At 41.0% G+C, this 24648-nt stretch overlaps 1 protein-coding gene across 1 annotated transcript in view; it reads left to right on the top strand.

Moving 5' to 3' along the window:
• TRABD2B (TraB domain containing 2B) overlaps window positions 1-24648 on the top strand; it is a 234061-nt gene that overhangs the window by 144402 nt on the left and 65011 nt on the right. Inside the window, exon 3 of the mRNA XM_083742445.1 lies at window positions 13632-13778. Coding sequence (XP_083598571.1) covers window positions 13632-13778 — 147 coding nt within the window. The remainder of the gene's footprint in view (window positions 1-13631; window positions 13779-24648) is intronic.

Raw genomic sequence — 24648 nt, 5'->3', positions numbered from 1 at the left:
TGTTTGTTGTGGGGGAGGAAGGGAAAGGAGAATGTTAGCCGCTTTGAGACTCCTTCAGGTAGTGATAATGTGGGATATCAAATCCAAACTCCTCTTCTTCTTCTTCTTCTTCTTCTTTTTCTTCTTCTTCTTCTTCTTCTTCTTCTTCTTCTTCTTCTTCTTCCTGTGGGAGTGAGTTCCATAATTTAACTATGTACTGCCTAGTGGTGAGACATCATCATCATCATCATCGTCATCAACATCGTCATCACACACACTCCAATTATTCCCAACTGTTGGTCACTCTACCAGTCCTCATGGGCACCACTGATTGATTGCAATGTATGAACGCCACCGAAGCGATAACATGGGGTGGGGAGAGGGTTTAATTGCAGGAGATCCTGCAGCGCCAAAGAAAGTAGATTACTTTGAAGAAGGGCTTCTTGCACCCCCGTTGGCTGCTTGAAACACCTAGCAGGATTTATGACTAACATGAAAAATCAACCAAGAATTTTACTAATAAAGACAGATAATTCCTCCCCTGCCCCCTCACAGCTCAGTCCCTTTTGTCCTCTTCCTTGCCCCCATGCCGTTCACTTCTCCTTGGCACTGAGCCCTCCTGGATTTACTCTCGCACTTCAAAGTCTCCTATCTTTGTGCTTCCAATGGCATATGAAGAGACATTTACATAGGAAAATAAATCCTATGCAATTTTGCATTTATAGTCTGCCCCTGTTCCAGGAAGAATAACAGCATCCATTGGGTTTCCCTTTTTCCTTTTTCAGTTATTCAGACCTTGTGCTTCCTTCCACAAGGAGATGGATTTCCTTTGTACTTCCCCCATAGGAAACATCAAGAGAGATTCTAGCCTTGATCACTGCAGGTGTGTAGGAAACCTTTTCTTATCTAACATGAGACCAAGAAAAACATGTGTGCCCTGCAGAATTTACCATGTAGCTCGGATATGCAAAGGATGATAAAAAATTCCTTTTCTTTACCCAGTGGCTTGATCCCTTCAATATGTATTGTAATACAAAAGAGTGTATATTTTCATCTCTGAGATAACACAAAGTTATTTATAAAGCCCCAAACCTGCAATTCTCAAAACTCTCAAGTAGTCCGAGAGGAATATCTCCAGGATAATGTGTGAGTGTGTTTTACTCCAGCACTGTGTTTCATATCATATGTGATTACTCTTCAAAAGAATAATTTCTAGTTATCTTGATATTTTGAAGAAACCGCAACAAATGCTCTTAAAATGCACTTCCCTTTGGCAGTTTTCATTGTCACCCAGAGTTGCTGCTGCCAGGGTTTTGTAGAGTGGCAAAGACACCACCTCCTCCTTGACCCTGCATTTTTCAGATACTGTGGAAGATGGGGCACAGGACAACTGGGTCCAAGAAACATATAAGATGCTAGAGAAAGGGCACTGAAGTTGCCCATAAACAGTTAATGCCTGGAAGTGGACAGAGAAGGAACAAAGCTCAGCTGGACACAGTCTTGCCCACTACACTGGAATGTGCTTCTGCTTATATAATCACTTCTGAAATTGCAGTTCCTACTTTAAATTAGCATTTGCAAATCTTCTGCAACTCTGCATCATGCTTTCCCCCTTTTTAAAAAAGTGATGCATTTCCTTTGTTTTGGCAATGCATGTGGGCCCCCATCCTAGTGTCTTTTTCTTGACAGAACCCATTTTAATTTGCAATTCGGTTACTACAGGGTTTTAGCTGCTTCTTTATTATTTGTTTACAGAGGATGATATTTCCACATTTCCCCTGTGACAATGGCTCTGAACAAAGCCAGGTAGCAAGGTTTGTTGTAAGCTGTGCTCTCACGCAACCAAAGGTTTGGGAGTTTAGGGTAGCCATTCAGTCAACCCTTTTAGAAAGCATCCTTTTAAATTGTGACACTGTGCAAATTGAAGATGAAGGAGGAACCTGATCATTGGCATAGCTCTTCTAGCTCCCAGGCAGGCTGCCAAAGGCGGCTTCTTGGTGACGGATGTTTCAACAACAGGCTTAACTGACTAATTGGTTTGTCTCGTGGGGCTTTCAGATGAAATCTGCGCTGCTTAGATGAGTCAACTGGGTATTGATAAAAGTGGATGATAGATCAAGCACAGTATAAAGTTTAGCGGCAATGAAAGAATACATCAAGAGGAGGAGGGATATGATCAAGCTCCATTATTCCTACTCATTTCAATGCTGGTTTGTATGCAAAATCCTTTTTATCACTTTCTTGTCACAAAGCGTGTTTTCACAGATTACAGGTGGTGATATGCGTTGGAATCCCAAGTGTGGTGGTTAGTTTTGAAGAAGAGAGATGCCAAAACTCACAACCCCACAATCTCTGACCTGACCAGCTGTGGGTGGGCTGTGAGTGGTGAAGGAAGTGCAATTCATGCATGTTCAGAGGCACTCTTTATTACAGTGGTACCTCGGGTTAAGTACTTAATTTGTTCTGGAGGTGCATTCTTAACCTGAAACTGTTCTTAACCTGAAGCATCCACTTTAGCTAATGGGGCCTACCGCTGCTGCCACGCCGCCGGAGTAAGATTTCTGTTCTCATCCTGAAGCAAAGTTCTTAACCCGAGGTACCATTTCTGGGTTAGTGGAGTCTGTAACCTGAAGCATATGTAACCCAAGGTACCACTGTATTTGCTTCATGAATTCTAGGGTAGGCACACTTAAATATTCCCATTGCTTCAATGCCAAATCTTTTTTGAGAAATTTAGAAGTATGTGCAGAGTGCAGAAAACATTGAATTGTATCCTGCTGTTATCCATTGTCCCAGTGGCAATCCATTAATATTATAAGATAACATTGGTGAAAATGTAAAACAAGAACATGCATAGCCTCGGTCTATACCTGGCTTCAAAGCAATCCACAGGGTCAGAAATTCACTAGTCCAATTTGCCTTTGTAACCCCAGTGGAGGTCAATGTCATGTTTCTTGCACGGCTCATCTTCTAAAGCTGTGATTCCCATTTAGTTTTGTGAGGGTATGTTAAAATTTGTGTTGTGTAATAATAATGTAGCTTGATCATGTGTACAGTATATGTACTCAGAAAGAATTCCCACCAAGGTAAATGTGCACAGGGTTCATAATGGACTCATCACTGCCTTCAAGACACATGCTACCACACCGTATTTTGATATCTTTAAATAGGTAAATTGCCTTTGAATGGGTCTGGCTAATATCAAATCTGACTTCCCAAACATTGTCAACTAATTAACTTTTAGGAATGCTGCCTTTTATCCTGCAGATAAACAGAGAAGTGGACACAATGCAGTTTGACTTAATTAAAAGCTGAGCTTGTGGTGTGTGCATTTCTCAAGTAGTTTTTGGATACTTGGTTGCGAAGTCTGGTCACACATAAAAGAAATTTAAATCAGTAGCATAAATAACTCCATGTGGATTTAGTGAATCTGGATTGTTTTAAGCCATTGTGTAAACAGGAGTTTACTGTTGTCTTTGTGAGCCATATTGCAGAACCTCTCTTGTTTGAAATTCCTAGTTATCAATTTCCCCTATAATGCCCCAAGCCAGAGTCTTCTTTATAAATAGCAGTTGTGTTTATCCAAGCATTTGATTATCTAAATGGATGTTTCCACTGAGCCTCCTCCCCCAGGCCATTTTGAAAAATAGCAGGATTATACCAGGGGGTAGACTAAAAAAAACATTTTACTCTATTCCAGCAAAGAGCTAGAATAATGTATTTTCAAATTAGATGGGGACAGAGGTTTAATAGAGTGATATACCTCTCTAGGCCACTTCACATACTGATGGAATAGATTGTTGCTTCCAAAAACTTACAGCACATGTTATTTTTCATGGTGTGAATAAAGAAAATAAGATATACAGTCTAGGTGAAGAAGTTAATTTTTTTTGGATCATGTTGTTTTGGTGAAGGAGTAGTGAAGGAGTATTTTGTACACTCCTTTACTAACAGAGCAGTATAAGGAGGGCACTTTTCTACTTTAAAAAAGGGTGTGTGTTTTTCATTTTCTTGGCATTATCCCCAGGTGGAAACCCTCACTTAAATGAAAGACTCTGTCCACACACACACACACACACACACCATATGACACTTGGAGATCAACGAAAGGTTAGAAATTAGCTGAGAATAAAATCAAGAGAGAGAGAGAGAGAGAGAGAGAGAGAGAGAGAGAGAGAGAGAGAGGCATGCTTATGAAATATTGTGCTCTCCATATCCAGTTTGTTTTGCGGGATACAGTTTGTGCACTCGAGAGGTCAAGCTACTTAGAGGGATTGATTAATAGTTATTTTTTAATGATACCAGAAAAAGTTGGATGTGATCCACTGAACTCTTCAACTGGATACTTATCGGTCTAATAGAGACTGCTCAGCTGTATTTAATTTTTCCCAACATTTCAAGGAGATAATAGAAAAAGTATTGTGACTGTTTCTTTGCCTAACTGAATTGCTTGTTCCACTTCACCTGTATTGTGAGAGTGTTTTTAATCCATCCTTACAAGGTCCATCTTGCCTTTCTGAGGATGTTATAAGGAGAGTGTATGTTGTTTTGTTACATGCTTAGAGCAACTAAGGAAAATATTTATTTATTTGGAATACTTGCAAACTGCTAAACATTACAAAATACCATAGGAGTGTACAATGGCAATACAAATACAACAGACAAAAAGCAAAAAAAACAGAGAGATAAATCCAGTACAACTCACAAGTCAACTCATTCTTCTGGGAAAGCATATAGAAATAACACGTAATGAAATGTGTAAACTGTAAGAGACTCTTAAGTTCCGACAGGCAGTGTGATCCACAAGGAAGGTGTCACGGCACTGAAGGACTTGGTCTGAGCTGACATGAATTGATCCTCCAGTTCGTGTAGCACCACAAGGAGAGCTCCCACAAGGAGAATCAGTAGCACAGATGTTATAAAGGTGTGGCGATCTGTTGTAGAACAACCCCATTGAAAAAGATAACGGTGTAGTGGTTAAGAGCGGTAGTCTCGCAATCTGGGGAACCGGGTTCGTGTCTCCGCTCCTCCACATACAGCTGATGGGTGACCTTGGGTCAGTCACACTTCTCTGAAGTCTCTCAGCCCCACTCACCTCACAGAGTGTTTGTTGTGGGGGAGGAAGGGAAAGGAGAATGTTAGCCGCTTTGAGACTCCTGGAGGGGAGTGAAAGGCGGGATATCAAATCCAAACTCCTCTTCTTCAGTGGTTACCCAGACCTTGCTGCTGCTTGTGAAGGGGGGGCCCCATGACAGCTCAAGCTTCAGGCCCCCAAAATGTAGGTCTGCCACTGGTCGTGAATTAATTTTTGAGAGTCAGATCAGAAAAAGGGTTCAAATCCCTTCTTGGCTATGTAGCTCAATAGGTGACCTTGCCTCTCAGCCAAACCCACCTCACAGGGTTGTGGAGATTAATTGAGGGGGGGACCACTATGTAAGCCACCTTGAACACACTGGAGGAAAAAGTGGAACATGAGTGCAATCAATCAACAGTACTTTAGTAGGGTTACTATGCAGTATTTCCAGATAATCATATTTCCAAGGTGATGTATTTCCATGGTTGCTGAATACTGCATTCCTTGCCATCTTTAGATGTGATGAACATGCTGGAAATTATATCTGAGTAAAAATGTGGAGGTTCAGGATATGGGACATCTGTGTTAGAACACTGAGTCCTGCTCCATAACTCCTACAGTCTCTAATCCACCCCCCCCCCCATGTTAACTGCAGAAGGAACTGGCTGCAGAAGGCACAAAATAAATCAATGAAAAAATATGTTTGTTATAAAGCTGTTTATGTTGTTTCCTACAAATCAGTAATTGTTTTGTGGTTGGAGAACCTTGTTTTTTAACCTCAAAAATATTTCTTCTAGCTCCTTGGAAATTTCATACCAATTTAACTAATAGAAACAAGAAACGTTGAGCTTGATGTCTATCAGTAAGGGAGGGTGTTGCAGCCCCTTTTAGGGTTTCTCCGCAGACTTTTCCTGTCAGTGCTATGGAATGCACAGAAATGAGGAACGTCTGTGCCCTTTTCCCTATCAGAAGAAAAAAGTGGTTCATTGTTTTATACAACGGATCTTGCACACAAAACATCAAAAATAAGAGACTTGCCTTTACAATTCTAAACCCTTTTACACTATCTTTTTGCACTAATTACAATTCAAAGGGGGGGGGGGAGCAGAGACATCACCTTGCCGACAAAGGTCCGTATAATTAAAGCTATGGTTTTCCTAGTGAGAGCTGGACCATAAAAAAGGCTGATCGCCGAAGAATTGATGCTTTTGAATTATGGTGCTGGAGGAGACTATTGAGAGTCCAATGGACTGCAAGAAGATCAAACCTATCTTTTCTTAAGGAAATCAGCCCTGAGTGCTCACTGGAAGGACAGATCCTGAAGCTAAGGCTCCAATACTTTGACCACGTCATAAGAAGAGAAGACTCCCTGGAAAAGACCCTGATGTTGGGAAAGATTGAGGGCACAAGGAGAAGGGGACGACAGAGGACATGATGTTTGGACAGTGTTCTCGAAGCTACCAAGATGAGTTTGATCAAACTGCGGGAGGCAGTGGAAGACAGAAGTGCCTGGCATGCTCTGGTCCATGGGGTCACGAAGAGTCAGACACAACTAAAGGACTACACAACAGTTCGAAAGCACGTCAAAGTGCAAGTAAATAAATAGGTACCAGTCTGGCGGGAAGGTAAACAGTGTTTCCATGTGCTGCTCTGGTTTCGCCACATGACCCAGAAAAACAGTCTGCGGACAAACGTCGGCTCCCTCAGCCAGTAAAGTGAGATGAGTGCCGCAACCCCAGAGTTGTCTGCAACTGGACATAACTGTCAGGGGTCCTTTACCTTTACCTTTTTACATTTGGCATGCCAAATGCCTTCAGACATTTGCTTGAAAAGGTCACCAATTCCTTTACAGCACTGTACAAACTTATTGGTGTTAAGAAATTAATGCCATCTAACTTAAATGTGGAAATGCAATTAATAGCTGTGAGGTACTTGATCATGAGCACAGAGAGGGAGATATAACTCCTTTCCCATGTACCACAGTCCCATCAAAGTTGACTTTCTCAAAGTTGCTATTTTTGAGAGCCAGTGTGGTGTAGTGGTTAAGAGTGGCAGTCTCGTAATCTGGTGAACCGGGTTCGCGTCTCCGCTCCTCCACATGCAGCTGCTGGGTGACCTTGGGCCAGTCACACTTCTCTGAAGTCTCTCAGCCCCACTCACCTCACAGAGTGTTTGTTGTGGGGGAGGAAGGGAAAGGAGAATGTTAGCCGCTTTGAGACTCCTTAAAGGGAGTGAAAGGCGGGATATCAAATCCAAACTCTTCTTCTTCTTCTTCTTCTTCCCCAGGTGTGATGCTAACCTCAGCCTTTAATATGCTCATTAGGGAAGCCATTAAGCATTTTACACATCTAAAGAGTTGGTCAAGTACAGGTGTGTTGCCATAGAAACAACTAACTAGTAATTCCTTCAGCAGGCCTTTTCTCCCCTCACCTGGCTGGATGCTGCATTATCCTAGGAGTAAGAAAACAAAATGCCAGTTTTGTCTAGTCCCACCTAGAGCCATGAAGACACAAAGGCTCTCTGGATGGACTCCAAACCTCTGGCTTTGGGGACCCCCATAGAGACTTAATTGGGGAGCAAGACCTGTGGGATTGTTAATGATGTGGCCCCTTCCATCTTATGCTTCCATGTTATTTATATATGTGAAAATAAAATAGTTTCATGCAAGACTTGACTAATCTAGTCCACACTAGGGCAAATCACTTTGTAGCAGATTGCCTTAAGAGAATGCTCAATATCAGACCCACGGTGCCTCTTCAATGGCAGGGAGGCAAGGGTACTGCAATCCACCTGGCAAAATAGTTCTGTTTTGTCTCCCAAGCCAAAGCATGACGCATTTTGCATTGATTTAATTTAAGGTGTAGTGAAAGTCCAGCATGAATGTGCTGAATGTCTCCAAAAGGTGTAGCATTAGTGCAAAACCTGAAAGGAAGGAAGGCAGTGTATAAAGCAGGTGGGGGGGGGGGGGAATGCACATCCACAACCTGATTAAAAGGCTGAACTACGGTGATGGCATAGCTCACTCTGATCACACAAATGCTTCTTTCTCTTCATGACATGGCACAGAGAAGGGCTGGAATGAAGTTACTGATGTGTGTGTGGATTACTGGGCTCAGATGTGCTGCACATCTGATTCCCAATTAGAAGAAATTCACCTTGTGAGGAGCAAGGTGGGAGTGGGACTAGGCTCTTGTTAAATGCCCATTCCTTCATTCCATGCACATGCTGAAGCCATGTTCTTTATAACAACCCCCTGCAAGCCTCTTGCTGGTAGGAATGGGGCTGAGCATTGGACTCTGATTTGTTCCCTCTGTTGCATGAAAACTTCTGCTCATTCAAATGCACTGCTCAACCATTCAGCTAAAATCTCGTGGCTACATGTTGCTGGCACAAACATTTAATTCCAAGCTTCATAAGCAATAGCGCTGTAGGATGCATTGTGGTTAAAGTGAGGTCTTTGGTCAGATTCAAACCATTTTATTAAACTGGTTAATTAGCAATTTGAAAAGGAAAAAATCAAGGTCTTAAGGTCTCCTCGGGTCACTGCCAAACCACAGCCTATTAACTACTCCTGCCTTTCAGCAGCAATAATGATGAGGTTTTGAGAACATATGGAATCAACTAGGTGAAAGGCTTTTATGAGGAACTTTAACAGGGGGCATGATTTTGCAAACAGAAATTCTAGCAGACGATTTCATGGATTTGCTTCCTCAACTGTCCCTTTCAAGAAACCAAACTCCTTCCTCATTGAGGGATGTCAGATTCAGACAGGCTTTCTCTCGGACACTGGGGGGAGCCTTTTAAGTGGCTCCCCCTGGACCTGTTTTTCAGAGTTTGTTTCCTTGACACTGACCTCATTGTGGTGACTTTCACAGCTCGTCAACCCCCTGTCATAGCATGGAAGGAGTTAGGGATGGTGAGGAAAAACCAGCCTCCTTCAGGAAGCTAATGGAATTACTGGTTTTACACAAACACATAATTTCCTTGGTATTTTGTGAGGTTCTGTATTTTGATTGACTCAAGAAGAGATTTAGCATAGTCATCCCTCTCCCCATGACTAGAGGGGGCCTTAAACCCCACCTGTTTTATCCTCCCCCAATCCTATATACCTGAAGAACATGTGTCTGCAGACACAAACATTTTTTCTCAGTACTCCTTCTTACCAGTACAGTGGTACCTCGGGTTACAGACGCTTCAGGTTACAGACTCTGCTAACCCAGAAATAGTACCTGGGGTTAAGAAGTTTGCTTCAGGATGAGAACAGAAATCACACGGTGGTCGCAGTGGTAGTCCCGATTACCGTATTTTTTGCACCATAACACTCACTTTTTTCCTCCTAGAAAGTAAGGGGAAATGTCTGTGCGTGTTATGGAGTGAATGCCTGCGGATGGTGGGGGGGGGATCTGCTGCAGTCGTGAGCAGAGGATCCATGGTTCCCCATCCTTCCCTCCTCCGTGGTTACAAAGCATGGATCCTCAGGATTTTTGCATTGGGCTACTCCAAACTCACTGTCAGATCACATGTCTGTGGCCACAGCATGAACCACAAAAATCATATATCCGCTATTTCATTTAGAATATTTTTTTTTCTTGTTTTCCTCGTCTAAAAACTACGTGCGTGTTATGGTGTGGTGCGTGTTATAGAGCGAAAAATACGGGTAGCTAAAGTGGTATGTCAGGTTAAGAACAGTTTCAGGTTAAGAACGGACCTCCAGAACAAATTAAGTTCTTAACCCGATGTACCACTGTATTAAATTGGTGGGCAGGATTCTGAAGCTGCTGCCTATGAGATACCTTCTCTTGACAATTGGTTGGCTTGATTTTCAGCAGATTTCCATTTCTCCCAAGATATGTCTACAGCACAGTTCTAAATCAGCTTGACTGTCTCTGTTGCTTTTTATTGGTATGGTGAAGGCTTCACGTGCAGGTGTTAAAACTCAGCTCTGCACCATGTGATGTTGTGAACTAAAATAATGACTTCTACTGGGTAGATAAGGCCAGGCTTACAATCAAATTGCATATTTACTGAGTGTGATTCAAGATCGTAGTGGGCAGGTTAAGGTGTATCTGCGCCAGTCTTTCTCACAAGAAGAAGCAGTCTTTTTTCCAAGTGGGGTTTCAAATGAATGAATATAAAATAAATTACTTCCTCATAAGTAACAGAAACACCAGTAATCCTACCCAAGTGCCTGTGTATGTATGAATTGTTAGCATGTGATTTATAAAAGCCCAGAAAGAATTGTGATATTTATGTTTAGAAGCTTTCTCCTATTTGTTATAAACACCACCTTTAATTAACCATTACCACCTTCAAGCCCTTTGCCATTCTCACTGTCAAAGCAGCTAAAGAAGGATTTTTTCTTTTAATCAGAAAGAGTGATAGTGATCTTGAAAAATCATGAGGTGGGGGATCTTGGATGGGCAGAGCAGGATGCATCAAGTCAGTACATTTTGCACCACTTTTTATTAAAGGAAGAGGAAAGGGGAAATTATTAGAGGCAAGGACAATTCTTCAAACTCAAGAGAGCCCCTTTTAAAGTTGAGAAGGGAGACACAGAGGGGGCGGGGAATGCCTTACTTTTTAAATGTTTTATGGTGATTTGTCCTGTTTATCTATAGGAAGCAAATCCAGAACTTTTTGATCTGGAGTTGCAGACTTTGTGGCACAATAAAACAGTGATTTATGGGCAGCTTCATGTGATTCCTTGGAACAGGTGGCATTTTAAGCAGCTGAATATTTCTTTCCTGGAGCTTAGAATGGTCCAAATCCACCAAAGAACTGACTTTTATTGAGAATTCTCAGAACAAAGCCTGTACACATGTGTGCATGGTTTTCTACCTGCCCCTAATTGGAGAAGGTGGTAATTCTGTCTAAGATGCTGTCGCCCTTTGAATGCATTTCGATCAAATTCAAATCCCAAATCTCATTATAATTTCAAGGCCAAACGAGCAAAGGCTGCAGTTCCCAATCCATTTAACTATGAAGTAGCCCTGTTGGTTTTATTGGGGCTATTCTAAAGTTCAATTGCTTGTGGGTTACAGCCAAAAGCACTTGCCGCCTGAGCAGCTGATCTGTTTGAAAAGGGCAGGGCAATTTTCCAAGGTGCCTGAACTATTATTTCATACAGTCTCACTGACATTGCTGACAACTCCTGAAGTCCAAAGTAGACCCAAGCAATCCAATGCAGTTTGTTGTTGTTGATTAGTAACATTTTGTTCTGCATGTGTTCTTTGAAATTAACATTTGCTGAATTAAGCATTTGTTGTGGTGTAAGTCTTTTTATGGGTATGGTGAAGGCTTCATGTGCAGCTGTTAAAACCATGTGACATTGTGAAGTAAAATAATGATTTCTGATAGGTAGATAAAGCCAGGCTTGTTTGCCATTTCTATTTGCATTGTATTGGCTGGGCTTTTACAGGGCAAAATGTCTTGCATCGTGTACATATGTACAAAGCAACTTTTACAGCAGCTCTAGGGTTCCAATAGCTTTTCTAAAACAAGGGATAAATATGTTAAAAATAATGTGGCTTTATAGTAAAGGTGTAATGAACGTTGGCCTGCAGCTAAGAAGCAGCAGCTATTCCGCTAACAATCTCCTAGGAATGTTTAAGGGCACATTGTGGAAATACAGTTTAAATTTGTCATTACTGGAAGCACAAGAAAATGTATGTGGACCAGGAGTCACATATCATTCCATCCTACCCTCTCTGCTAGTTGGCTTACTCAGAAGTCCAAATCTTTCCCCACATGTCTAAGCCTAGGCTTCAGCATTTTCTATGACCCATAAAATGTGAGATTAGCATCTCCCTAATTTAAACAGGCTGCAAAAAGCATAGGTTTAAAGGATTTCTTACCTTTTGAGGCTTATAGGCTAGGGAGGAAATAGCTCATCCAAGGATTTCCTGTGGATTCAAAATATTGGACTAATAAAAATAAAAGCTAAGAAAAAGATTGATTGGAAGAAGAGAGGTATAAAATGCTTACGTTTCAGAGTTATTTCACTGACATTCTTACCTAAAATATATGAATATTTAACTTGGAGATGTTTTCTCTCTCTTTGGCTAACTTGGAACCTATTCAAATAGCACTGGTTGCATCATGGCTGTGGGACAAATGTGTGAAAACCCCCAGCCTGTGAAGAGCTGCTTTATTATTATTATTATTATTATTATTATTATTATTATTATTAGATTTATTTATACCCTGCCCATTTGGTTGGGTTTCCCCAGCCACTCTGGGAAGCTCCCAACAGAATATTAAAAACATGATAAAACATCAAACATTAAAAACTTCCCTAAACAGGGCTGCCTTCAGATGTCTTCTAAAAGTGAGATTGTTGTCTTTTTCTTTGACATCTGATGGGAGGGCATTCCACAGGGCGGGCGCCACTACCAAGAAGGCTCTCTGCCTAATATGCCCAGGATAAGCTTTCAGAATCCTTAGCATTCAAAAAGCACCAGAAATTTTCATCTCCACCACCAAAATTTTTTTATTTTATTTTGTTGAACAGTAAAGTTTTTCTCAAGGGTATGGTTAAATAGTGATTTGGCAAGAGTTTACAAACAGTCTACAACTACTGCTTCTCTCTCTCTCTCTCTCTCTCTCTCTCTCTCTCTTAGACAGCTGAGTCGCTTGTCATAATTCCGTACATTCTAATGTACCTTAAGAAATGTGGCTCAGATTAATATGATCATTAAAATGGCTGATCTGGTTTCTACTGGATTATCTTTTTGACAAGGACGAGAGATTTCACTGTAGGGGAAAGAGAACATCAGTTGACAGTGCCTCCCCCACCCATGTGACTGAGAAGTATTGTGGACTGCCACCAACGAAGGTTTAAACTGACAGATAGTGGTCAGCTATCATTAAACTGCTGTCATGATCTCAGCAGCCACATCATCATAAAAAGGCAGTTTGGTTTAGCATAATTGCTCCGACGTTGTGTTCATTCAGCAGTGACACACCCACACCCAATATTGTTGGGGCTGAATCATGAATTAAATCTAGGGACAAACACATCTTGGAGGTAGGCAAGGGATATATACTATGGGAGATAAGCTATTAACTATCCCATTGCATAACTGGAAGTCAAACTTTGTAAGCAAGCATGGTTCTGATCGCTTCTTCTAGAGCTGAATGTCATTCTGGTGCTATGCTGCAGGCTGAGCCATGTATCAGTGATAGGTTAGTTGCTCGCTTTGAGCTCTGTCTGTGGGTAGGGGGTAAAATCTGCTGCTTGAAAACAGGTCAGGATAAAACCTCAGGTCCAGGAGGATGCTGAATTGACTTCAATAAGAGATTGAAAATCTTGTTTTAGATGACCAGGCTTTGAATTGGGAGCTAGAAATTGATTATTTTGAGTGAGAAGAAAGAGAAACTGCACACAAATGAGAACATGAATATATTCAAACTCTTCACTAGAAAAAAGAAATCCCCGGCAAAAGGATGTTTCCCTTGCCTTTTTTTGTTGTTTTTCTGTTGAGGATGTGTTCCAGTCTTTCCCATGCCTCTAATGCTTTACTTCTGGCACCACATCTTGTCTTCTAAGTAACTCCTATTCATTTTCTTGTACATACAGGTGCTGTTTGCCTTGAACCAAACATTGCTACAACATGAGAGTCTTCGAGCTGGCAGCTTGCAGGCCCCTTACACCACGGAAGATCTCATCAAGCACTACAACTGTGGAGATCTCAATGCTGTCATATTTAATCACGATACTTCACAGGTATGTTTCCCTACATAAGAGGAAGGTGTAAAGAGGTATAACATTATTCCAAGGCCTATTTTTCTGTCCAGTTCTTTCTTCTTAGTATTTCAGCCCACAACCCTACAGTAGGTAGGTAGGGAATGGAGAGCGTCTAGCTGATTGAACGTATGATGTGAAATTATGTTTTCCCTAAGAAACCTGTCCAAATGCCCTGCTAGGCCTCGTCTGTCTTTCATCTACCATAAACATCTCACAGACCCATGTTCAAGGCTCTTGTGTGGATGTACAAAGCCCTGAACAACTTGGGCCGAGGACACCATAAGGACGACCTGAGCCTTTACATCAGAGCCCTATCAACTTTCTTCAAGCACCTCAAGGAGGTGTACATGGTTCTCCCCCTCCTCATTTAATCCACACAACAAGCTGGTAAAGTAAGTTAGGCTGAGAGGTAGTGACTGGCCCAAGGTTACCCAGAGAGCTTTATGGATGAGTGGTAATTTGAACCCTTGTTTCCTAAGTCCTAATCTGACACTAACCACTTCACCACACTAGCTCATATTATCATGGTTGCAATTCCTGCTGTTTTGGCTACAGAGCCTTGAGGTTTTGTTGTACAAGACATGTAATCAGTTTCAGCACTAAAAGAGGTAGAAAGGTAGCAGCATATGCACCAGCTGCAACAAGGATCAAGCTGGTTTACGTTGCTTTGCCAATCTTCTCCTGCTTTGTGCTCTCAAACCCTTCTTCTCCTTCTCCTCCCCACACCTTGGATACCCCCCTGTTCTTCACATGTCTCTTGTTTCCTTGTGAGACAATGAGATATTACCACTGTTTTTCTAGAGCTGCTTTGTGTGTGTTTTGGCTTGATGAGTGACTGAGAAGCTTTGAAAGGAATGTGAGCAGAAATGAAAGTTAATTGCAAGTGCTTGGAAGGCCTTTGAACATAATTCCCTCTCATTAGGACAAAAGACTTTGTAATAATTGACTTTGCAATTGAAGAGGAAGTGTGCATTATGTAAATAGGCTACAAGGCCAAATATCTTCCCAAACATGCCACAATCCAATAATAATCCATGTGTCGCAAGAGTTTGGGCAGAATCCTTTGTTTTCTCTTAGATCTTCAATATCATAGAGAACTTTTAAGAACTTCTGAAGTTTTATAAGTTCTCCCCTGCCCACGTCTCACACACATGGACAGCTTGTACAAATGTAACTTTTATGGAATATCTGGCAGAACCAAGAGGTAAAATATCATGGAATATGATCCACTGAAGTTAAACACTTAAGCGTAACTGCTTAAGTAGCATACACTTAAACCAATTGTACTTGAAAGTTTTGAACTTTGGCTGGATCATAACTATGATTTCAAACATTTCTCCTTTGTTCTGCAGCCTGCCGTAATCTATGGACTCATGAAAAAGAACAGACTTTAATTCATGTATTTCAGACATTTCTATGCTATGATAAAGAAGGCATAAAGAGAATAAAATGAGGGCACAATCTTAATTCCCACTCCCGACCCAGCCAGTAACCTGGAAATTGGTGGCATGGCTACTGCATCTGCAGGCATGCTGCTCAAAACTACCATTGTGGAAGGGGGTCCTGCAATTGGTCAATGCCAAAACCAGTGGATCCTGGAGTGATTCAGGTCTTCTCCCTCCCTCTTTCCTCTCTCCCCCCAGAATGTCCCATTCTGAGCTTTCCTCTGGATGCCACTGGCAACTGATGGGCTGCTGGCTGTGCTGAATCCTGGGCAGAGGATCTAATCTATCCCCCTCCCCCAGACCAACATAAGGGAGAGTATGGATTGCTGTGCCTGTCAATAAGTAAAACATTATCAGATAAAAACAGCATCTAAAGAATAGTGTTAAAACAAGTTCAAACACAATTTTTTAAACATTTAAAAATCCAGGATAATAAAAAGGTGATTGCTTGGCAGGGAAAAGGTACCAAAGAATGCTTTCTGGTGGGGAGGGGACACCAACATGGAAAAAGCCCAGGGGCAGGCGATCTTTCAGGTAACTTGGTCCTGAGTTGCTCAGGGCTTTATATGCTAACAGCAAGACCTTGTCATATAACTGCTACTTGGGATAACGCTACAGTGGTACCTCTGGTTACAAACTTAATTCATTCTGGAGGTCCGTTCTTAACCTGAAACTGTTCTTAACCTGAGGTACCTCTTTAGCTAATGGGGCCTCCTGCTGCCGCCATGCCGCTGCTGCACGATTTCTGTTCTCATCCTGGGGCAAAGTTCTTAACCCGAGGTACTACTTCCGGGTTAGCAGAGTCTGTAACCCAAAGTGTTTGTAACCCAAGGTACCACTGTATATGGAGGTCGCTCCCATTCAGTTGGGGCGGGGGGGGCACACATATGAAAGTGGGCCCAAGTGGCATGTACAGTTGTCTGCTTGGACTCTACCTAGCATGAAAATAAATTAGGAGGTGGAAAAAATTCAATAACTTCCCTTAACTTTTGTATACCTGGGATTTTGTTCTCCTAATATGAATCTTTTATAACAGGCATGGAGAACCTGTGATCCTCTAGCTGTTGTTAGACTCCAACTTCAGACTGTCTAAGGATGAAAGGAATTGGAGTCTAGCGATATCCGTTGCGCCACAGGTTTCCCATCCTGTTATATAACCAACTGAATTGTAGTGGAGAATAAGTTAATAAAAGAAACTGTCCTGTCCCATAAATAAGAAGCAAATTATTAGGAGAAAAAAATAGCTTACTATCATAATAATAGCAATAAACACATAAAAAAACTTACCTTTTACGTCTATGGATAATGGGAATCTCACAAATAAAAGGGAGAACATATGATTTTACCATAAAAATAATATTGCATCGTATTTTCCCCCACTGGAAATAAATAGTTTAGGGATGTTGGATCAATAAACAAAGAAACAAAACCTTGCTGTGGTGTGGGTCTGTTGCATTCCTCTTTCAATAATTTGCTCATGTCACTTAAGTCCTTATTTAAACTGGGTAAACCTGAGCAGGGCAAAGTTTATTCCATTGGGCCATGACAGAGAAATACAACAGGAAACAGATCACTTTCTTATGCACACTTCTGCAAATACTTGACTCTCCTATGACTGTTCTAGCTGATAGATTTACGGCAGACTTTCTGGGCAGGCAGTCAGAATGATATGGAACTGAACATTCTTTAAAATAAAGATAGGGAAGGAATGCTTTTCTTCTGTGTTGTCCCCTGGATGGAAAAGTAGCCGCCTTGCTGCCAAAGAAGCTTTCTCTTTTCAGATCAAGTGAATGATTCATTTTGGGGCGTCAACTCAGTTATGACAAAAGTGACCCTGATGAGAAGTTCTGATTCTAATGGCTCTTTCAGTGCATAGCCCATACTAAGTTCAGGCTGCTTCAGTCCATGCCAAACAAATCACATCCATGCACTGCCACAGCACAGTTATCGCTCACCCCAGACTCCCACCTCTCTACAGGCTGAAGAAACTAGCACCATATCTGTCGTGCATTTAAAGCAGCATCATACCACTTTAAACAGTCATGGCTTCCCACAAAGGATCCTGGGAACTGTAGTTTGTTAAGGAATCCCCTGTTCCTCTTGCAGACTTACAGTTTCCAGAGTGGTTTAATAATCAATCGCTTTTCCTAGGTAACTCTGGGAATTGTGGTTCCATGCCCATTTGATGTCACTATAGCATGCTTGGATGTTAAATATATTTACTCATTTAGCACACCTTACCATCCCAAACCAGTATTTTCTTTTTCTTTTCTCTCCAGTCCAAAAGAGAAGTCAACTACTTCATTTTCTGTTCTTACTACTGGAAGTAGTGAACCTGCCTACATAGGTTTTTGGGCAGGCATAATAAAATTATAATGATTTAAAGTTCCATTACAGAAAGAAAACAGCTCCTGCCTCTTTGCCCTCCATGGAGGAGAGCATTTGTGTGTCATTACGATATGCTCACTGTCAATAAAATTGTGAAGCTGTTGCTGCATAACCATTTAAAATACGTAATCAGAACATCCTGCTTTCAGATCTTTCCTTAAAGATTTAAGGCTTTTGATAAGCTTTAATTACACCATTATTTTTTTCCATTCCAGCATTGGAATATATATATATATATATATATATATATATATATATATCTGGAAAGCTTCCAAAACTGGGCAATGAAAACTATCTTTGGAATTCTCTAACTACAATAAATATTAAATGTTGAGCCCAAGACCATTAGGTAAAGTGTTGAGTGATAAGCAAGCCCCTCAGTTGTTCCAGGAATGGTGTACTTCTTTATCTTAAAACAAAAAACAAAAAACCTCAACCAGCTCAACCCTTTAAGTATAATCCATAGTGTACTGGGGACATATTACCTTATCACCTTTAAGTTTAGACATAACACAGTGCAGCATTGCTGGCATAGAGGTTGTACCCCGGTAGAGAAATGAAGTCATATTTCCAGAGAATAGTTCATAGTAAAACAGCTGCAGTCAGAGAGAGGCTTGTTGAGCTACTGAAATGACAGGATTGCTGAGCATTCAGTTGGACTGGTTCTAGACTTGTCATGCTTAGCCCACTGACTTGGGAGCCCTTTTCTTTTTTCAATAGAGATCATAAGACCACACCAGATTTATGTTGGTTTCACTTTGAAACATGTAGTGTAGGCAATCCAAGACTCTCTTGTTGATATAAGAGTTATTGGACCAGTCAGTCAAATTCTATAAAGAATTTATTATACCAAAACAAATTTCCTATAATATCTTAGTCTGAACTCAATAATGTTGTGTGTAGTGCCAAAAGAGCAAATTGATGAAGTATATATAATATTTATATATTTTGACCAAACTGCAGGAGGCAGTGGAAGACAGGAGTGCCTGGCATGCTCTGGTTCATGGCGTCACGAAGAATCGGACACAACAAAATATATAATATAAACATGAAATATTCAGAAATACTTTCCCATTCCTCACTGGGCTGAGTGTTTACAATGAGTGAGATACAATGCTCTCCAATATGACACATTGTGCTATTGCAATCATTTTATCAGGTCAAGCATTTCTGCTTGTCAGGCGGAACCATCTCCCCTCTTCTGGGGGTTCTCTTGACACCCCCCAAGCTGATTTTGGGGGCATCATGGGAGGAGAGAGGGGAAGGCCCCATTGCATTACTGGGACTCATTGCACTGGCTCACACTAGTGCAACTATTTAGTTGAAAACAGCCCAATATGTCCTCAACAAATCACGTTACCTCACAAACAAGCAAAGAAGCCATGACTAATTTCTCCAAACCTTGCTTTGTTTTTCAGTTGCTTTTGCCTAGTGGTTCTGTAGCTTGGTGGGAGTCAGAGATGGAATCATCATACAAACCATGGTTATCAAGGCTCTTAGATTTGGATGTAGCACCAAACCATAGTTAAAACTCCTGGTTTATAAGCCAACAACAAACAATGGCTTCATGCTTTGGTTTGTTGCCAGAAAGGAAACCATGGGTCCTCTGTTGAGCTAGATCTGGACATTCAAACAAACTACACTTTGGCTGAACAGTCCATAGCTTACAGTTAAGTGTGAACTAGGCTTCAGAGTCTTCAAAACAGTTCCAAAGGAATACAAGATGCCAGCCTGTTGCGGTTTTTCCATGCATATTAAGAAATCCATACAGCTAACACATTTCTGAAACACCAGGGCAAGCTAGGTGTCTTTTCTGAAGGCAATGAAACTGCACTTGTCAGGATGGGGTAGGGTGAGAAAGCAGCAGTGAGGTTGGAACAACTCTGAGGGCAACACTGTTAGCCTAGAGCTCCCTGACCTCACCCCCCCCCATCCTGATGCATGCAGCTTTGCCACCAGGAAGATGCCCCCACCTCAGCCTCTGCCTCCCTCCGTGAGCCAACACTGGGCTAATCCTTAATCATTCACTGTTAATAATAAAAGAATGGATGGGCAGACTAAAATTGGAATGCAAATTCAAAGTCTCTTCAATGACATCCTGGCTTCTTCCCGAGGAATGTTGGTATATAAAACTAATACATCCATTTTAACTAGAACCATATTCTGATAAATTGGATGACCTTCTGCTTTGTTAATAAAACCTTTTGTGCCTCTTATGAAATAACTATTCTGTTGAACAAAATGATGAAGCAAAGTATCTACACATTGTAATAATGGTTCTAATGCAGATCCTGACCCAGATAAAATAAGCCTCCCAGGTGGTGGGTTTCCTGGTCTGTGGCTCTTAGGTTGTATATATAGAGAGCAGGGCTATGTTATCATTAGTATAACCCAATATAAAGTGTTTTAGTGCTAGAATAAATCAAGCCTAAGACCACGCCTGTGCAAAAGAACAGAAAAACACATGTCCACCAGATCATTGGCATAGCTACCTGGTTAAAATTATTCTTCAAATAAAGTAAATAACTAACTAACTTTCCTCTGTTTCTTCCCCAGCTTATTGACTGGGTGGATTGCACACTCCTGGATATTATTATTAATATTAATTTATTTCTACTTCGTATATGGATTGAACTGGATTGAGGGTTTTTTTTTTACAAATCCATGTTGAAAAACAGATGCAAGCGTCCCTTCCAGCAGCAAATCTGATGTGGTGGGCAGGGACAGAGAACATACCAATTTCCTGGCTAAATCAGACATCACTCTGAGCAAGGAAACATCCCTCCTTGACTTACCTCATCTACTGTTCTCTTGTTTTTAATGGGAATGGGGTCCATCGAGAGAAATGTCTTTGGAAATATAATTACATTTTTCCTAGGGTACATAAAAATAGCTTCCTAGTCACAAGTTCTCCCCTGTATTGCCACATTCTCTCTTTGATCAGCAGCTTATGCTCCAATTTTCTGCCAACTTGAATGGAGCAACTTTTTTTGTGAAATACAACAAAGGTTTGAGAATAAGAAAATAATTATTTGAACTTTTCCACATGTTCGAAACTCTCAAAGGTCTCATTCAAAAATCACAACTATGAGATTTTAGGAAATATCTTGTTTAAATATTGACTACAACTCTCAAAACTCTATTCTAATGTTTTATTTGCATGCTCTGAAGTGCATATAGTACAGTCTGACACACGTTAGTTATGATTAAGGCATTGAAATAAATGGAACTTTTAATTAACTTACTTATGACTATCTTTGTTTCCTTGGTTTCCTTTGGGTTGTGGTTTTGTACAAGTTTTGTTGGGCTGGCACCATCGTATCTGACTTGTTGACTGATGCTTTAGATAGAGGGGTGTGTGTGTGTGTTTGAAGGTGGACCATATGCAGTATTTTCCAACCGTGTTTTGTTGAAACTTTCATTTAAACTGAAATGCAGGGAGTTATACAAAATTCAGACAGAGAAGAGGACCACATGATTTCCACTCCTACAAAATGGATGATGTTACTCTCCCCACCATTCTCATTTTTTAAAAAAAACTGCTCAAAAAGTGGCTTTTTAAGTACTGTAGTGTTATAGGATTAATACAAAAATTACACAGAGATTATGATTTCTCGGGGATTTACTGAATATCTCTTTAATAGTGTGTGTGAGAGAGGGAGGCGGGGAGGGAGAGGAGAGAGATTTTCCCTCAAGGTGTTCACAAGATGTACATTCAGTTCATGAAGACTTGAAATGCAATGGCGATGACTCTGAGGATACCAAAAATAAGAAAGCATTGGGAATCAGATGTGAAAACCTGCAGCTGGGACTGCCACTGACTTTTCTACATAATCCCAAAAGTTGGTCACAAAACAGCACCAGCTGTTACAATTAAAAATGATATAGCATCTAGCACAGTCTGCAGTTCATGGAGCATTCAGTCTTTGTGTGGAGAAAAAGGCTCACTACCCCACACATTTCCCAATCATTTTCCTTATTGCAAAAAAGGCTGGTTTTTTAAAAGTGGCTTTGTCACGTAAGAGTGCTGTAATTCACTTTAAATGTGCGAACCTATATTTGCTGGTTTGCGATTGAATGCAATATAATGACAATGTGGAAGCATCCTTAATATTTTGTTCTTATATTTTTATCTCCAGGGAGGGGGAAGAGGTGTTTTGAGGGATTTTCTGCCTTGAGTGCCCAAACAACTTTGCTGACCTTGAGTACTGTTTACCTTGACTTGGAGATGGGAGTGGCATTTACTGCTCTGCCTCAGGTAGCAAAATGCTTGAGGTAAAGACAAGAGTTCCCTGATGCTAATCCTCAGGTCAAGGCTTGGCCAAGATTGAACTTGGGTACCACATGAGGTCTTCTGTTATGTGAATCGGCTACCCCTGCCCAGAGAGTTGTCTTATGGCTGTTTTTCTGTTGGTGTGTGCGGGCTGTGTGTGTGTTTCTTTGTCTTTCATTGGCCTAGATTCCACAAAAACACACATGGTATATATACATTGTTCTTTTAAAGTCAAATGGTGTGTGTGTGTGTGCGTGCGTGTGTATATATTATATATATATATATATATATATATATATATGAATGAGATATCAATATATAACTAAGGGAGTATCATTATCCTGTTCCTCTGCTGCAATGCAAAGCAAAGTTTTAGGTCCACCACCTTCACAATGTTGAGTGTTTAGCTGTGCCAGCAGAAAATCGTGATGGAAAACCCATTGCAGTCATGGAAATGCTGACTCAATGAAAACCCAAGCTCTCTTTCTTGCACTTCTCCTGTTAGGTTTGGGAGTGGGTGTGTAAACTCCCAAGGAATTGCACTACAAACTGGAGAGATTGGATCGTTTTTGCTTTCTTTATTTTGCAGAATGGGGCTGTAGCCTGCACTTCAGGGAGAAACAAAAGATAATGTTGTTAGCTACATCCTGCACATGGTATATGTTTTAATAAAATGATTCCCTGCAACTTTTGCAAAGCCAAAATGGCCAGCCCATTTGGAAATCTCTCACAAGTATAACACTATGCAATTTATTTGCTGCAATAGCCATGAATTCTCTTTCTCCTTTTCCTCTGACATTCCATACTGCCATTATTCCTTCTCTTCCTTGTTATCTCTGCTTCTAGAGCTGCACTTTGCATTATAATGGAAACTTTTAAAAATCAATTTGAAAAGCATTGTCCCCTGCTTCTCATTTTAATTTCCCAAGCACAATTTATTTGCAAACTTTTTAGTTCACAATGACCCTGAGAATCAGGCCACTATTATTTGTATTTTTCAGATGGAGAAGTGATCCTTTCCCAACGCTACCTATGAAGCAACTCTACTGGTCCTTGAACCAAAATGCTTCATGTCCTGCTAGTGTTACCCAGTTTTGTCATGTTAAACATAACATATTAGTCTGTTTTCCACAACTTCCTGGAAAATACACTCCCCTCTCTCACAGATATTTCTGTATAGATAGCTGGGAGGTTGGGGTCAGTCTGGAAACTCTGGGCCATATGCACAATTAATTACCCACTTCTTGTCTTGTTTAATGAGGAGTGGTTCCCTATGTAAGCTCACATCTTGAAGCTGAAACAGTTGAGCTAACAGCAGCAGTTGTCACTTTAATAACCACACAGTCCCACACTTCCTACCTTTATTTTCCTTGTTGCAGCCTGAAATAACCATAAACAGTTCTCCCAGAAGTTTTAAAGGTCTATAAATCACACAAGCAGGTGTCTTCTATGTCATATATTTTACAGCAAATTTATAAAATGCAATATTTTTCTGACCTTTGTTAGCACTAGGTTTCAGCACACATGAGAATGGCAGTGTATTCATTTTTAAAAATGGTGTGATTGGACAGCTTTGTCTTTTAAATGTTTTAGTACTTACTGTATGCTTTCCTTATAGGTATATAAAGTGCTCTCAGTAGCTACTTTGTTTTGATTCACTAGAACACTAAGCTTGAGCAGGCGTTGTTACATGAGAGCAGCGGCCAAGCATAATTTATTGGAGCCTGGTACAAGCTTGGAGCACAGTCCTTGTCTCACCAAAGACCTAATTGGTGTCCATTTACTATGTTTACATCCTTTTGTTTCTGCTTGCCTAATTCTACTTACAGTCCAGGGGCGGGCAAGGTTTACCTCGCCTGGCCCAGTTCACTCCAGTGGAGATCCCTCTGTGTGCTGGGGCGTGTGTTTGTGTGTGTGATTTCTGGCACCGCGGAGTGAGTCCCCACGCTGTGCTGCGCCGGTTTAGTACAGTGCGTGGGGACTCACCAAGTGGGCAGCTCAGTTCAGGGTGGCTCGTGGGCCAGTTAAACGACCCCCGTGGGCCGCTTGTGGCCCATGGGCCTTAGGTTGCCTACCCCTCTTATAGTCCAGTGTTGTCAACTCCTTCTCCTTCTCCAGGCAGGATTTCATAGGTAAACATCCCTTTAGACACCATTCCTTAATCAGGGTTGCACAAACCTTATCAGGTGGGCACTTCAGATACTAAAAAAAGAACCCCACAGCTGTGTTTCAGCCCATTTGATGGCTTACAAATAAAGACTTTCTGGTTTTTAACTCTGTCCCCAAAGTCACCTGCAAGAAAGAGTTGAATCTATCTTCTGAACATGTGAGGCTAAAGATAGAGAATAGTTCTTTAGAGAGTTTGAAAGAGGAATCTTGGCTTGTGGTACATGTATTCATTGCACTCACCTCTAGGGAACAGGGTCTACATATTTCTATATTGTTTCAAAAACCTGTGAACCAGAGGTCATAAGGGAACAAAAGAAATACATCTGTACATACGGAAGCAATGCTTTCCCAAATCACTTTCAACTCTTTTTAAAGAACTATGGTATGAATCCAATTATAGCCAAGTCAGATATTTCTCAATGTACAGAAACAAGTGTTCCTACCAGTCCTAAAAGCGGGCTGTTTCCCTTGAATACTAGGTACTATGCTTTGGACTATGAGATGGGAATTGCTTTTATTTTCAATAGATAAAGTAAGTAAAGTAAGTCCTGTCCCATTCCAGAGAGTCTATGAT

The sequence above is a fragment of the Podarcis gaigeae genome, assembly GCF_964106915.1.
Source record: "Podarcis gaigeae genome assembly, chromosome: 6".
Taxonomy (NCBI): domain Eukaryota; kingdom Metazoa; phylum Chordata; class Lepidosauria; order Squamata; family Lacertidae; genus Podarcis; species Podarcis gaigeae.
This window is presented reverse-complemented; position numbering and strand designations above follow the sequence as displayed.